Below are 16,417 nucleotides of genomic sequence, written 5' to 3'. Positions count from 1 at the left end.
GAAATGAAGGTTCTGTTCAGGTACGTTTTTCGTTCACAACAGTGTAAATGTTCCCTCAAAGGTTCTATGGTGGTTTTAAGGTCTGATTGTGAAGCTTAAATGAGATTTTCCAGGTGAAAAGTTGGTATTTGTACATTTTCATAACATGCACTCTCAGAAAAAATGTCACTTTCCACCACTGAAAGCATTTGTTTAGAAGTAAATGGAGAGATTAGATGAATGATTTCAAGCTTTTTATTGTACAGTGACTTTCCACCACTTCAGAACATTTTTCGCTCTTGATTGTGAAGATTTTAACAACATAGTGTTTCTTGGTGTCTAAATATCCGTTGAATCCGTTGAAATATCCGTAAAAGATCCGTTGAAAATTCCACAATCGAGCGAAAAACGTTCCGAAGTGGTGGAAAGTTTTCAGAACAATCCAAAAAGGGAACATCTAACAAACCTGGCTGAGCATCATCCACGAGAAGAGACGTGCAACAAAAAAATTTAATACTAAATACTAATATACATAAAGTAAAGAGACACTAATGTTTGAGTAATTTTAAAGTTTCCAGGTAATTATTGGGCTCATTTTGAATTTCACTTAGTAAACCTGGATCTTAGCACTTATATATAGGGAAACAAACTATATTCAGAGACTGTATTTGAGCACTTTAACTGATTGGCTGCTACCAGCAACAACAAAATCCAGGACCGGAACCTGCATTCAAGACTTGGAATTTGAAACCCTCCTGGAACCAGAGAGAAAAAGTTGTTGAATGTTTACTCCACTAGAGGGCGCTCATGTTACAAGAATTGGTATCAACAAAAGACATCCGATGGTGAACTTTAATTTTAAAATGAGATAATCAATAGATAAATATACAGCTTGCACATTGTACAACAAACATCAAATCTCAATGCATTTACAAAAAAAAAAAAACTGTGACAGTAGTTTGTTCAAAATAGGTGATAATGGTGATGCTGAAAACACTCACAGTTACTCTACACTTATAATATCAAGTCTTTCTCTCTCTGACGGACACCAGGCGCGAATAACTAGGCAGAGGAGAGACGTGAATTTGTGTTCGCAGTGCCAGTGATGTAATAGGACAAAATATACAAGCTATTTTCTGCATGTGAATCTTTCAGATTCCAAGAATGCTAAGCAGTGAAATAACTTTGGTACAAAAAAAAACAGCTTTGGTGTCATTTAAAAAAAAAAACTGATAAAAAATACAGTATTGGCCTTCAGTGAATTACAGAGCTAATATGCTTGGCTTGACTTTAAAGGGCACATATCCTTTTTTGTTTTGTTTTCTGTGCCATGCCCCCTTGTCCTTTCCAAAATAGTATACATTGCTTTTTAAATCTAAAACATTTTAGAAAAATAATCTGAATACCTCATTCTGGGACATAACAGAGGACCACTTATAATATGTGTGAGCTTTTATGTCATAAAGGCTGAGTAGGTGGGTGTATATAAATGTGTTTGACATCACAAAAACAACACAGCTTATTTTCCATATGTATCCATATACACCGTATATTCTCAGCATAACATTATGACCACCTCCTTGTTTCTACACTCATTGTCCATTTTATCAGCTCCACTTACTGTATAGGTGCACTTTGTAGTTCTACAGTTACAGACTGTAGTCCATCTGTTTCTCTGATACTTTGTTAGCCCCTTTTTACCCTGGACCATGGACCCTCACAGAGCAGGTACTATTTGGGTGGTGGGTCATTCTCAGCACTGCAGTAACACTGACATGGTGGTGGTGTGTTAGTGTGTGTTGCGCTGGTCTGAGTGGATCAGACACAGCAGTGCTGCTGGCATTTTTAAACACTGTCCACTCACTGTCCACTCTATTAGACACTCCTACCTTGTTGGTCCACCTTGTAGATGTGCAGTCAGAGATGATAGCTCATCTACTGCTGCACAGTTTGTGTTGGTCATCCTCTAGTCATTCATCAGTGATCACAGGACACTGCCCACAGGATCCTGTCGGCTGGATGATTTTGGTTGGTGGACTATTCCCAGTCCAGCAGCGACAATGAGGTGTTTTAAAACTCCAGCAACAGTGCTGTGTCTGATCCATTCAGACCAGCGCAATAAATACTAACACACCACCACCACATCAGTGTTACTGTAGTGCTGAGAATGACCCACCACCCAAATAGTACCTGCTCTGTGAGGGTCCATGGGGGAGTGAACAATGTTTGCATATGAAATTAAAACTCTTATTTAAAAAAATCTTTTCCTTGATAATAGGCCTTTTAATCAGAACATCTCTGAACTGTTAAGTGTGACAAAAACATTATGGCACTGGTTACATTCACAGAGCTGAGCTATAGATATGGCATGTTCTTGTTATTTATAAAATGGATCTATATTTAATAGTGGGTCATCTTAGTATGACCGGATGAAAGGGTGAAGTAACAACTCATGAGTATATAAATGTGCCTCCAGCTGCAGTTGCTTGGGCCTCAACACTAGAGAACTATTGTTTACTTAGTTTTTGTGCATTTACTGCATTTAACTTTTCCAAACATGCGTTTCCTCTGTGTTGCACGAATTTCGAGTCCTTTCAGCAGCCCACTGTGCCCCTCTGATCACGAGCACAGCCCTGCTTTGTAACAGATGTAAGTTCTGAGGGAGCTCTTGCATTCCAAAGTGTTGACTTAAAACAGACTTTCTCCCAAAAGCCCCAGAGTGAGTGAGCTTAAGCCCACTCATGAAGTGCAGCACATTCTCCCCTATTTTTAGGTGCAGTATTTGAGCATGGCAGGGAACTCACACATCCCATTTATTAATATCTCCTTTCGAATGAGTGGGTATTAAATTTAAAGGGAAAAAAAAGAATAATCACAAAAAAAGACATGAAAAGTGTGAGGGAATCGGCTAGACTGGATTCTTGTACTCCATGGGCCGGTTTTCCAAACCAGGATTAAGCCTGAGACCTAAAATCTCCAGTAAATATCGACTGAACACTGAAAAGAGAATTCCACAAAAATTTTGAGATTTCTGTAGAATTAATTAATGGTTAAGTGGTTAATATGTAAACAGAGCAGTTCAGAGTGGTTTGGTTTGAAACGCTTTGTTCTAGAGTCAGAATTTTTCACAGTGGTGGTGATAGGAACCAGACGTCCTCCTCTAAAAGTTCCCACACAGAAAGTTATTATATGAAGTAGTTATGCATTAATTTTGTGATTGTTTTATATTTGTAAAGAAGTATCTGCAATGGACCATGTCAATAAACTTAGTTTACATCAGAATTCTCCAGAAACTATGCAGAAATGAGAAAAATAAAGAACTGTGAAAAAGATATCTCTCTCTCTCGCTCATATATATATATATATACATAACAAGATCTTTATATATATGTAAAGATCTTGTTTTACCATAGTTTTGAAAAGCGTTTGGCCTAAAATATATAAATGATGATATATGATGCAAAATTAATTTATTTATTTTAGCTTATTGATTTTAGATTTTCCACTATTTTCCATCATCAACATTAAATATAAACTCAGAAGACTCGTGTAGGTTCACTGGTGTTTCTGGATGGTAAATTAAATGTCTATATCTGCGTTGTAGTCATGGTGATGCCTGGTTCCTATCAGCAACACTGTAAAGACCTCTGAACCATTTCACACCAAACCACCCTGAATTATACAGAACATTTGAAAATCGATCCAAGTTCAGGCTCCATGTCTGGGAAACTTGACTCAAAGGCAACAATGGTAATTTTTTTTTTTAATCAAACTGAGTATCATCCAGTGCAAATTTCAGGTTGAAAGATTAGTAGAACTGCTAACTTGCACTGACCTGATCCTCGTGGCCTTTTTGCATTTGAGAATTTGGGAACGTAACTGACCACAGAATACTAATCAAGCTCGGAAATGGTGTATTAATATCTCTGCAAAACAGAACAATAAATCGGACAAATAAAGAGGTACCGGCCTTCGTTTATGAAACAATCGTGTCTTATTATATCATATGTTTTTATGAAAACGTGTGTTTTTGTCTCTGGAAGATCTGCAACAGGAAGGTTGGAATGAAGAGCATCCACTCTTCGGCACGTGTCGATAATCAGTGCTTTCAAAACTCAACACCAAACAGAAAAAGGCCAGAAAAAGAGACACTTCAAGTCCTCCTGAAGCTCTTATCTATACAACATGGAATACATGTAAAAAAAAATAGATCTTTGCTCTTAATCAGCGCCCTGAGGGTATTTATTGTTTTGACACAATATCCACATCCTTCTGAGGAAGTGCCAATATCTCTCCTTCCATTGCTCCAGTCTGATCCGACTGGCAGGAGAACATCCCCACTGGGATCGATGGAGTTCCACTGTTGAGTCTTTGGTGAGCCGCACGGTCACCTCAAATGTCTCCGCCTACAGAAAACAAAAGTGTCAAACCTCCGAAAAATTTGGAGAATATTCTCTTCCACATATGAAAGACTGGAGGGTGTGGGTCTTTAGGGCAAGGCCATGGTAAAGGCAGCAGCTTATGGGATCTTCTGGGAATGCTTCCCAGCTCTCATTGGCTCTTCTGGACCCAATCCCAGCTCTCGTCACTGTCGTTCCTGTTCTTTTCCGCCTCTATGATCTCTCGGTAGCGCCGCCTGAAGAAGCCCATCTGCACAACAGATAGTTACAGCCTGTCAGCATAACAGAACAGATGGATAGACTCTACCCTTCCTATGAAAGAGACACAGCAGTCCCTACCAGGTGAATAATGTCCTACCACACTTCCTTCCCTTCCTGAAGCTCCTGTACTAAAGGAAAACCTGTTCACTTTACTAGAAAACTGCACAAGGCTGCTAGCAAGAAATGGGAGCCATGAGACAGAAGTTGACACAGTATTTATGTAAGCCATACCAATGTGATTATTTCCCCTGAACTAAACAAAGACAAATAAATAAACTAAAGATGATTGTAGAGATGTAAATATATTGATATAAATACAGCTGGGGTGAAGAGAAAGATGAGCAGTGTCAGCAAACAGAATTAAAACACCATTTAAAATGATTCCCACAGGCCAGCAAGGACAGCGTTCCAGATCAGCGTCTCTTTAGTTCACCTAATAAGGCTTGTGATAGTCATTGATTGAATTTTAGCTAGACCATAAATAAATGTCCATAAATAAAAAATAAAAAAAAAACTCCAGCAAAAATAAGAGAACAGGACACCTCTATGGGAATAATGTGCGACAAGTTATCACGGTATCATTAATATTACTGATGGTTTCGTTGTATATCATGGTATAGACTGCTGGGTGATTGATCAAATCAAAATCACGATTAATTGAATGTTTTACCTCGATTACAATTAATGAACGATTTTTTGTTTTTTTTGTCCTCATAGTTCTCTGACAAGGTTTGTGCTGTAAATATGTTCTGCATATCAATGTAAATCATCTCAACAGCCAGATCGGAATTCACACAGCTTTTACATCAATCCAACTTGACATTCATTGTAATTTCACGCTGCTGAGACTCAAAAATTAGAAGCAACTCATCCAAAACCCTCTGTGTTTGAAGAGATGTGTTAGGAGAACGAGGCTAATACATTCTGGGTGATGAGCCCAACTGTCGGTCAGTGAAGCTTCATAGTGGCTCCTGTGATGCTGGTGAAGATAAAGCTGATCCTCTGGGAGCAACTGACGCTCTGCGTGACGCTCTGTTCTTTTACGCATGTGGGTCAGTTCAGGAGCTGATCTGTTCATACTGTCCCATACACAGCACTTTTAAAACATAATCTGAACAGCCAAACCAAAAAATCAGGTTTGGGCCACTTTTACCTGCTGTGTGAACATGGCCTTAGTTGCTAGGTCGCAGAGTGGATGTTGGGGAGTCACGTGATATACACGCGGTAGTAAGTTTTAAGGGGACAGTACATGAACACAGAGTCGGGAAAGGACCAACAGAATTACGTTGGTTAGAGGTTCTGAATGTCGGTTTTGATTACTTTTCGACGAATTGCCCAGCCCTATGGTATAGTGTATTTATGTATATACAATGCTGCATTATTCTGGATGCCCCTTCATTTTTATTAAGAATAATAATTAACAACTCAAGTGAATCTAAAATATTTTTATTGGGAAAACAGTAAAAACAGAAATGACCAATATACAGTCAGATGTCAGTATTATGAGTGTATGTTAAGTGTATGTAAAGTCCACAGCGGCGTCTCTGAGAGCGACAAAAATGGTATGAAGCTGAAGTTGCCTGCTTATTTACCAGCTTTTTGTTCGAATGTCACTGCTGCACCATTTAAGGCAGAGCAAGAGAATCAGAAAAAGAAGCTTGTGACTGGGAAGCCGACTTCAGCCTAGTAAAAACGCTGCTGAATGTAATTTTACATCCAAAGGTTTGTTTCGTATGTGCGTCACTCACCCTGAACCTTTAATCTCTGAGACTTAGACGCTGCTGGTAATTTTGTATCTATTACAGCCATTCACTCAGTTTTAGCAGTTTAAACTGCAGAGCCTATTAGTTTGTAGGCTGAGACCGTGGTGTTGCCTGAAGCAGCCAGCTGAGCGAAGAGTGTCATAGGCAGAGCACATGGGGAGCCTCCTAGTTCCATGCTAGGCTAGTGCCAACCCCAAGAGATTGGCTTTTTCTTTCCACTCTTTCCCCCATTAACTCATTACAGCCTGATGTCACTCCTTTGACAAAAATCTGGACTAACTGACCTCAGGCTGCAGCTCAGTACATGAGAGGTGAGGGGATCAGCAAGTTTCTGACCTGACCTGACAGGTCACCAGTCCATCGCAGGGCAGACAGACATACAAAAATCACTCACACTAGGGGCAATGTAACATGTGCGGTTGTACTGACTGCATGTCTTTGGACTGTGGGAGGAAATGAGAGAACCCGGAGGAAACCCACGCAGACACGGGAAGAACATGCAAACTCCACACAGAGAGGACCCCGGTCACCCAGCTGGGGAATCGAACTCAGGCCCTCCTTGCTGTGAGGCGACAGCACTACCCACCGCACCACTGCGCCGCCCAAAACAGTAATACCTTAAGAAGAATTTCAACCGGTAAACCGGATGAACCACTACATCATCCACTACTACTATATGATACATACTAGTGCCCCTGTGGGATTCTGTTGGCGTGTAACGATTCACATTGACATTTTTTGGCTGTTCTTGAAGTTTGCAAAATAGTGTTTTATTAGAGGCTTGTCACAAACATCACGTATGTATCCCTGTGTGTAGCAGGTGAGGTAGGCCTTCAGTTTGAGCCATAAATGTCAACACACAGCTCTATGACAAAGCTAATTCCTGCCAGCACCCATATCTGATTCTAGTAGTGTGTTAGTGCTAAGCTAATAATGATTCACATGAACATTTCTTAGCCGTTCTAGATTAAACTTATGGGGGGGTTACACTGTAGAAATCTGCAATGTTTATTTGTTTGATATTTGTTTTGAACTTGTTTTGTAGCCTAGTTAGCCTCTGTCGAAACAGGCAGGACATCAAGCGAATCTCCAAGAACCAAGAAGGATCAAAGGAACAGACTCAGACTCAGGATTGATAATGGTCTCAAAAAGGGTAATTTTTTGGTTTTTACATCAAAATGATGTTATGAAAATTGGCTACAACAACAAAGTAGTGTTGGATCATCCACACGTACTCTCAGCCAATGGAACATGTTCTCTAAAACTCAGGAATGTTCAGGAAATAATATTCATAAGAATCAACAAACAGGGGAGTGACAGACAGACGTGCAGTCCATGTTTTCCACAGTCGAGGAGGCAAACAGATGAGTGGAGGTGCTGTGAGGGACAGTAAGTGTCAGAGCAGTGAGGATGATGTTCCTCTCTGGGAGACTCGCTGGGTTTGTCTTTGCTTTGAGAGCTGTTTATTGATCCAGACCTCTGCTCTCCTCAGGCATTTCCTGAACACGAGCATTGCTGGACATGTGCAGCTCTTGTAAAAGGGGTTTGTTTTGGCAGATTCAGGGTCTTGAGTTGGGGAACGGGAGGGGAACATATCCCTGTACCAACATTCCAAGGTTTCGTTGTGGTATTCCTGGTGGAAAACCGAGCAGCAGAAAAGAAAAGAAGGATTTGTATGAAATGGGCCTCTGGAAATCACTTTGATTGCCACTTCCCTTTGGAGATCCTGCATGCTGGTGTGGGGGGTGTGGTGTAAATTCTCATCGACACTGAGTTTTGTCCTTTTTATGCCCCTCTAAGGCCGGCTGGGAGCTCTCAGTTAGCCCCTCGAGCGATCTGTCCAAGAAAAGCAGTCGTTCATAACAGGAACGTGTGAACGAGAGACTGAATTAGAGCCGCAGGGCACGAGACGCTTAAAGATGGGGTGAAAAGACTCCCACACTGTCTGTTAATGGACCTGAACTGTGATATGAATGCCATTAACTACTGAATCGGGTTGGAGAGAAATGTGGCTTGCATATGCTAACTACTGTACTTAATGTATTTTAAAAGGGAATTCATTTGGTCTTATCAGCAATAGTGACCTTTTCTTCCTCAAACAGGCCAGAATGCTGGTACTGGTTGGAGGAAGAGGATGACAATTCTGAAGACTCTAGTCTGCAGGTCAGTATACATCAGTCATGCTCTGTCTTAAAGGGGAATTCCACAGTTTTTCAACATTTCTGCATAATTCAGTGTGTGAGATGTAAACAGAGATTTGGAGCGGTTTGGTGTGAAATGGTTCAGATGTCTTTACAGTGGTGGTGATAGGAACCAGGCGTCGCCATGACTACAACACAAATATAGACATTTTATTTACCATCCAGATCCACCAGAGAACCTACAAGAGCCTTCTGAGTTTATATGGAATGTTGATGATGGAAAATAGTGGAAAATCTGGAATAATAATTTTTCTTTGGGGACTATTTTGCCACACAGCGCCCTGCATGTATCCCTCCATCATAACCATCAGGAACTTTCTGTGAGGGAGCTTTTAGAGGTGGACGTCTGGTTCCTGTCACCACCACTGTGAACAGTTCTGACTCAGTAAGTTTATCTAGAACGGAGTGTTTCACACCAAACCACTCTGAACTGCTCTGTTTACATCTGAACCATTTAATTATCCAGTGATATAGAAAATGTGATGGAATTCCACTTTTCATGCCAGACGTTCTAAAGGAGGAGAAAGTCAGTGGTGGGAATATAAATGGGGAAGCTTGTAATGCCCAACATGGCATCTGTTTAGGGAGAAAGTCCAGTCAGCTTGCTGGTTAAGCTGTGAGCAGAGAAAGCCCCACCTCATTGTGGAGATCTGTGCAAATACGGAAGCCAGAATAACCCAGAAATTTTTTTTTGTTTGTGTGTGTGTGTTTTTTGTGTGTGAGGTTTTTGTCAGATTTTATCAGAGAAGTCAGATTTTGTTTTGAAACGAAACTAATTTGATCTGGGTTTCAAGTATTTGGTCTCTCCCCATTCAGAGAGTGAGGTGTCTGGTCTTCTGTGTCTGGAAATAACTGTCTGCAAGATTGAACACACTTTCCTATATGGACTACTTTTACTTTACTGCAACAACAGCATGTCTGTAACAGTGAGTATGTATATACACTGCTCAAAAAAATAAAGGGAACACTTAAACAATATAACTCCAAGTAAATCAAACTTCTGTGAAATGAAACTGTCCACTTAGGAAGCAACACTGATTGACAATCAATTTCACATGCTGTTGTGCAAATGGAATAGACAACAGGTAGAAATTATTGGCAATCAGCAAGACACACTCAACAAAGCAGGTGGGGACCACAGACCACTTCTCAGTACCTTTCTGCTTTCTGGCTGATGTTTTGGTCACTTTTGAATGTTGGTGTTTGCTTTCACACTCGTGGTAGCATGAGACAACCCACACAAGTGGCTCAGGTAGTGCAGCTCATCCAGGATGGCACATCAATGCGAGCTGTGGCAAGAAGGCTTGCTGTGTCTGTCAGCGTAGTGTCCAGAGGCTGGAGGCGCTACCAGGAGACAGGTCAGTACACCAGGAGACGTGGAGGAGGCCGTAGGAGGGCAACAACCCAGCAGCAGGACCACTACCTCCGCCTTTGTGCAAGGAGGAACAGGAGGAGCACTGCCAGAGCCCTGCAAAATGACCTCCAGCAGGCCACAAATGTGCATGTGTCTGCACAAACGGTTAGAAACCGACTCCATGTCAACACTGTGCAGGACGCTTGGCATTTGCCAGAGAACACCAGGATTGGCAAATTCGCTACTGGCTCCCTGTGCTCTTCACAGATGAAAGCAGGTTCACACTGAGCACATGTGACAGACGTGACAGAGTCTGGAGACGCCGTGGAGAGCGATCTGCTGCCTGCCACATCCTTCAGCATGACCAGTTTGGCAGTGGGTCAGTAATGGTGTGGGGTGGCATTTCTTTGGAGGGCCGCACAGCCCTCCATGTGCTCGCCAGAGGTAGCCTGACTGCCATTAGGTACCGAGATGAGATCCTCAGACCCCTTGTGAGACCATATGCTGGTGCGGTTGGCCCTGGGTTCCTCCTAATGCAGGACAATGCTAGACCTCATGTGGCTGGAGTGTGTCAGCAGTTCCTGCAAAATGAAGGCATTGAAGCTATGGACTGGCCCGCCCATTCCCCAGACCTGAATCCGATTGAGCACATCTGGGACATCATGTTTTGCTCCATCCACCAACGCCATGCTGGATGCTTTAGTCCAGATCTGGGAGGAGATCCCTCAGGAGAACATCCGCCACCTCATCAGGAGCATGCCCAGGCGTTGTAGGGAGGTCATACAGGCACGTGGAGGCCACACACAATACTAAGCCTCATTTTGACTTGTTTTAAGGACATTACATCAAAGTTGGATCAGTCTGTAGTGTGTTTTTCCACTTTAATTTTGTGTGTGACTCCAAATCCAGGCCTCCATCGGTTAATAAATTTGATTTCCATTGATGATTTTTGTGTGATTTTGTTGTCAGCACATTCAACTTTGTACAGAACAAAGTATTCAATGAGAATATTTCATTCATTCAGATCTAGGATGTGTTATTTGAGTGTTCCCTTTATTTTTTGAGCAGTGTACATGCACTCAATAATCCAATCATAATCAGATTTCTGCAGTTATCCAATTATTCAAATGGTCATGTGAACACCATACTCTAGAAATCTGATGAAGAAATCTGATAAAGAGGCTGGATTTTAGCTCAGTAATCAGATTTCTCAGTGCTATAAACTCTTAATCTGTCGGATTTCTCAGTCTGCGTGAGATCAGACGATGGATGTCTTGAGACGCAGCAAAACACTGTTGGAGCGGCGCAGAAACCAAAGTTCATCTTGCAGATGATGTGTTCATATTTTCAGGTAAAGTGTTGCGGTTTTTAAAAAAATGCAGTATGAAGTTTGAGTTTTACGTTACGTTTACATCACATCATCTTCTGTGAGTTTATTGGCTGGTTGTAAAGCAGAAATCTGATTACTGTCTGACTGTGTAGACCCGGAGTTTCCCCATTATCTGATTACTCAAGTGCACATGTTGATAAAATCAGATTTTCTGCAGTTCTTGGATTATTGAGCACATGTAAACACTGACAGAGGTGAAAGTGAAAAAGATAACACTGTCGATTCACAAAAAGTCAACAAAACAAAAATTTGTCATTTCATGCACTGCCTCTGATCCCTTTGAATTAAAATGAAAGTAACTCGGACTGTGGTCCGCCTAATGGTGACCTCTGATGTAGGCCATTAACTTGTGACCATTGTGTCTCAAAATAAATCCTGCCTACATATTTCACAGATCATGCAGTGTTCACACCCCATGTTGAACCCATCTAGTGCACATACATATATATATATATATATATATATATATATATATATATATATATATATATATATATATATGTATGTATGTATGTATATAAATCTGTTTTATGGATCATCTGTGCTAAAGACAAGTAGAAATTTATTGGTCAACTTCAGCACACAGCAAGTCATTGCTTATAGAATGTTCTTCTGCACACTGCATACACCAGAGGTCTCTAAATCCTCAGAACTTACGTAGTCCAGCTTTAAGATGACTACTAACTCCGCTTTAGTGTATCCAAGCCCTTAAACTGACTAATCCAGCATGTAATTCATACTGTAGACAGAGTAATTTTGTGACGAGACATAATTCATACACAGACATTCACTGACTCTCTTGGCAGGAGATATTAAAAGCTGACCCAAAGCTAAATGAGCTTTACTCTGCCAGCCAAGGCCACTCTTGGTGGACGGGTCAGGTTTTTAGTGACATCTGCTTGCTGTAGCTGGACCGCTGGCCATTTCAGACATGCAGCCACGTGAATGGATCAGGGCCTCCAGGTCAGAAGGTAAAGGGTGAAGGAGCCAGCAGAATGACCATGGCACTGTTCCACAGTCATTCAGGCTTTCACAGACACAGACAAATGCATATCGTTGTAGACTCGCTGTGATCCAATTCAGGGCTGCGTCCTTCAGAGGCTGCAACTGAAGGCTGATTGCATCACAGCGGCATGACTAGGCTGTCCCTTTTTCGACAGCTCCTTCGTATGCGGCCGAGAAATGTGTCTTCCTTTTTCATGACAATGAAGGATCCAACAGGTGGATCCATCGCCAGGCAACATATCCCAAGGTTCACTGTGTGGCAGTAAGGATTCAAGAACATGGCGGCGTCAGCAGTGGCTAAGGAGACACTTTAATTGTACGTATTGGGTTTAAACTGAGTCGAATATCAAATGATACAAATGTTTAAAAAAAGCCAGAACATGCGCTAATGTTTCATTTTGTTTTAGTGAGGAAAGAGCCGACAGAGAAATGCATCTCCAGCTCTAATAAAACAGAAGCAGTGTTTCATGATGCAGTGGTAAGAGCAGGAACAGCCTTCTTTTAAGCAAAATTCATTTTTTATAGTGAAGTACTAGAATAAACACTGGTCTGAGACGGTAGCTTCAGAGGATGGACTGTTGAGCGTGATACAATATACTACACGCTTACTATATACTGCACTATACTATATGCTGCATGTGATACTATATACTTCTCTGCATGCTTCCTGGTTCTGGAGGCATGCAGTTCCAGCAGTGTAGGCAATTTAACCCCAATTGTCCTCTCTGCAGACCTGATGATGCGCTGCAGTTTGTGGAGGTCATGCTCAGTGGCCGAGCTACCCCACACTGTGATGGACGTGGTGAAGTCAAACTCTGATGGCTGTGTAGAATTGCACCATCAGCTCCTGGGGCAGGTTGAACTTCCTCAGCTGACACTGGAAGTACATCCTCTGCTAGGCTCTCTTGATGATGGAGCTGATGTTGCCGTCCCACTTTTTATATAACTACTTGTGTACGTTTCAGCTGTGTGCGTATGGTTGGTTGCTAGTTAACAGACATGACACTTGATTGTCTACATCAAGTTAGAGTGAGTTAAGTTTTCCTAACTTGAGATAAGAAAAGATTCTTAAATTAAGATCAGTTTTGCTTCTGTAATACGAATTTGTGAAAAATCTTATCTTGACTTGTCAGATCATAAGACAAAAAGATGGCAGGTTTCTGTAATACGGCCCCTGGAATACTGAAATTCTGGATGAGTATTATTGAACATCTGTCTGAAATCACTTATGTTAATACACCAAGACTAATGATTTTAGTTGACATCTCTGTATGTAAACTCAGTGAAGGAAAGAGCTACAACCACCTTCTTTAGCTGTACTACTGGAATGAGTTTCCTGTTCTTTTAATCCAAAATCTTAATGTCATGAAATGTGGAACAAGACTGTAGAGCATTTAAATTTGACTGATTTGTAGCTCGCCTGTAATTGACTGTAATGTAATTGTACCACCTCTGTGTTGATTGGTTTATTTATTATTGTTATAATTTTTTAATTTTAATTATAATTTTAAGGCCTCAAACGAATGTATGCCTGTTCGTGTAGATGTGCTAAATCACTAAATGTGTTTAAGATGGATAATGGATAAAAAATAAATATTTAATGGACAAATCCAGTACCTTCCAGAGCAGAACAGCCAGGAGGAGGAAGATGAGGATTCCCACCAGCAGGCTGATGGCAATGATCCAACCCACCACATAACCCCTGGGCTCCTGACTGTGCAGTGCCTCAAACACCAGCTGCAAGTTAACACAAAGAGGTCAGACATGCACAAAATCAGACAGGCACACACAACAAGGCCGAACACTGACCAGAAGCCCTTCGTGATCTCAGACAGTCCAATAAACACAGTGAGAACTCATTTGTCTTCAGTGAGGCCAAGAATCTGATATCCAGACTGTATGGAATCACAGTGTTGTGTCCTAAAGGATAAAGTCTCTGCTAAGTGTCTGTATCATTTGTTGCCATGAAATAAGATGTTTTCAAGTGATTGTGTTGAGATTTCAACCAATTTTAATCCATGAACTATAAAAATGGTATCTTGTAAGGTCAATAATATCTTAAATCTAGTCAAAATATCTAATGTTTTTCTTTTTATGACTGTTGTAAACTTAGTATAAGATTATTTTGCTAATTTCTTGACACTTTGTAATTGTTTTAAGTGATCTGCTTTATTCTGAGGTCATTGTGAAAAAATAAAATACAAATGTATTAAATTTCATATTTTAGTGGATGTTCCATGATTAACAGCATGTGGTTTGATGCTCTGTAACAGCTGTTTTTAATACATTGTTTATTAAAAATGTCTCTGGTATTTCCTTTATTAAGTGTAACACCAACTAGGATCAGTAACACCAGTGACCCCTATGGAGAGATAGAAAAGTGGACATTTCTGTAGACCAACATATATGGCCATATTTCAGATTTCCACATGGGTTTAAATCTGAGTGAGTGAAGTCAAATACAGACAAACATAAGCGCCGTAACAGTTAACTACCAGCTGAACTTCTCACTGCGGCTCAAGCAGAATATATTGTTTCCTGAGAGCGAGAGAGACGCTAAACTGTAAGGCACTCAGAGGTTTTGTTTATACAGCAATAAGAAGTTTGATAAAAAAAGCCCAAATAAGCCCTAAATATAGAAAAGCTGATAAGAGAGCCAAACTACCCAACTAAACATAAACACAGAGTATTATTGGATGAAAATCCAGCAGAAACAGTTTTTCACTCTTTAGTTCTGATATGCAAGATATGGTGCGTGGCATTAAGGGTTCAGTGACCTTGAAACATGGAAGAATTTAACCTCTGAAAACTGCACCAACAAAAATACAGCCTTAAAAGCCGAACAGCCTGAACTGGGAACAGATAAATCTCCGTATTAGCTCCACCGAAGACACTCTCACACACACACAGTACTTCACCAAACCCGTTAATGCACAGAACCTGTTTAGGACTAAAGAACTGGACGTAAAAATCAACTGATCTGAGCCACACAGCATTCAGTCTATTTCTTAGAACATCTTTCCTCATAAACGTCTATAATTCAGATGTAAAGAACCGGCTGACATAACAACGGATGTGCTTTCTATGTTTCTCTACACACTCAAAGAACCCTTCCCATGATTAAATGGTTCTTTGCATCATTAAAGAATTCTTCAGATTGATGGAGAATGTGCTGTAGATGAGTCTATATGGAACCTGTTTGAAAAGGTCTATGTATAGCATGTTGAATGTTCGTGGTTCTGTATAAAACCATTTTCTTTACTAAAGAACCATCTGTTTTAAGGTGTTTACACTTTTGAGCCATTCTATTAGTAGTTTTAACTCATGAACATTTCAGAACCGAGAGTTTATTTTCACTGTACTTTTGGAGAGTTTAGCTTTTAGAGCTCTTAGTTAGTTTACCCTGCTTAAAAAAGACCGTTAGAACCATTTGAGCATTAAAACCTGAGTGTTGCTTCTACATGGGAATTGGCTTAATGGTTGCCATTAGACGCCACTAGTTTCCTGCAGAACACCTTTAGATCCTACGAGGAAACCACCAAACATGTCTGGAACCAGAACACATGTTAAGCATTAGAATTCTTTATAGTGTGATATCAAGCCATCAAAAAAACAAAACTAAACTAAACTGCATTTGTAGGATTAAAATTATTATTTTTTTTAATGTATAAAAAATTCATTTCTAATTCATGTCAGTCGTTGCTGAAACACATTCCAAACACTACACTAAAATGTATTTCAGAATATTTTGCTATATTTACCAGATATTTTAAAATGCATTTATTTTAAAATGTATTGAGAAATATTACACAAACAGAAATAAATGTATGTAAATGTGTTTATCAGATCCATCTGAAAGTGTATGAGTCTCCAGAATCCTGTCTGATGCTCTTCACTGTCTGATACCTTTAGAAATGAGTTTGTGTTCCAGTCTCTTCATTTTAAATCTGATCATATGATCTTTTAACAGGACAGAAGCGAGGGCTATAGGCATTGATAATCAGTTCTGATTTGATATCTTGTTTATGTGAAGAACATTGGGTGTGAGAGTCTGACTGCAGACG

The 16,417-nt window shown here is 40.4% G+C and overlaps 1 protein-coding gene across 1 annotated transcript in view; it reads right to left on the bottom strand.

Moving 5' to 3' along the window:
* Positions 1 to 3,934: 3,934 nt before the first annotated feature.
* itga9 (integrin, alpha 9) overlaps positions 3,935 to 16,417 on the bottom strand; it is a 162,129-nt gene continuing 149,646 nt past the window's right edge. The window contains exons 27-28 of the mRNA XM_017702651.2: positions 13,971 to 14,090; positions 3,935 to 4,629 (exon numbers count right to left, since the gene is read on the bottom strand). Coding sequence (XP_017558140.1) covers positions 4,531 to 4,629; positions 13,971 to 14,090 — 219 coding nt within the window. The 3' untranslated portion in view covers positions 3,935 to 4,530. The remainder of the gene's footprint in view (positions 4,630 to 13,970; positions 14,091 to 16,417) is intronic.

The sequence above is a fragment of the Pygocentrus nattereri genome, chromosome 5 (assembly GCF_015220715.1).
Source record: "Pygocentrus nattereri isolate fPygNat1 chromosome 5, fPygNat1.pri, whole genome shotgun sequence".
NCBI lineage: Eukaryota > Metazoa > Chordata > Actinopteri > Characiformes > Serrasalmidae > Pygocentrus > Pygocentrus nattereri.
This window is presented reverse-complemented; position numbering and strand designations above follow the sequence as displayed.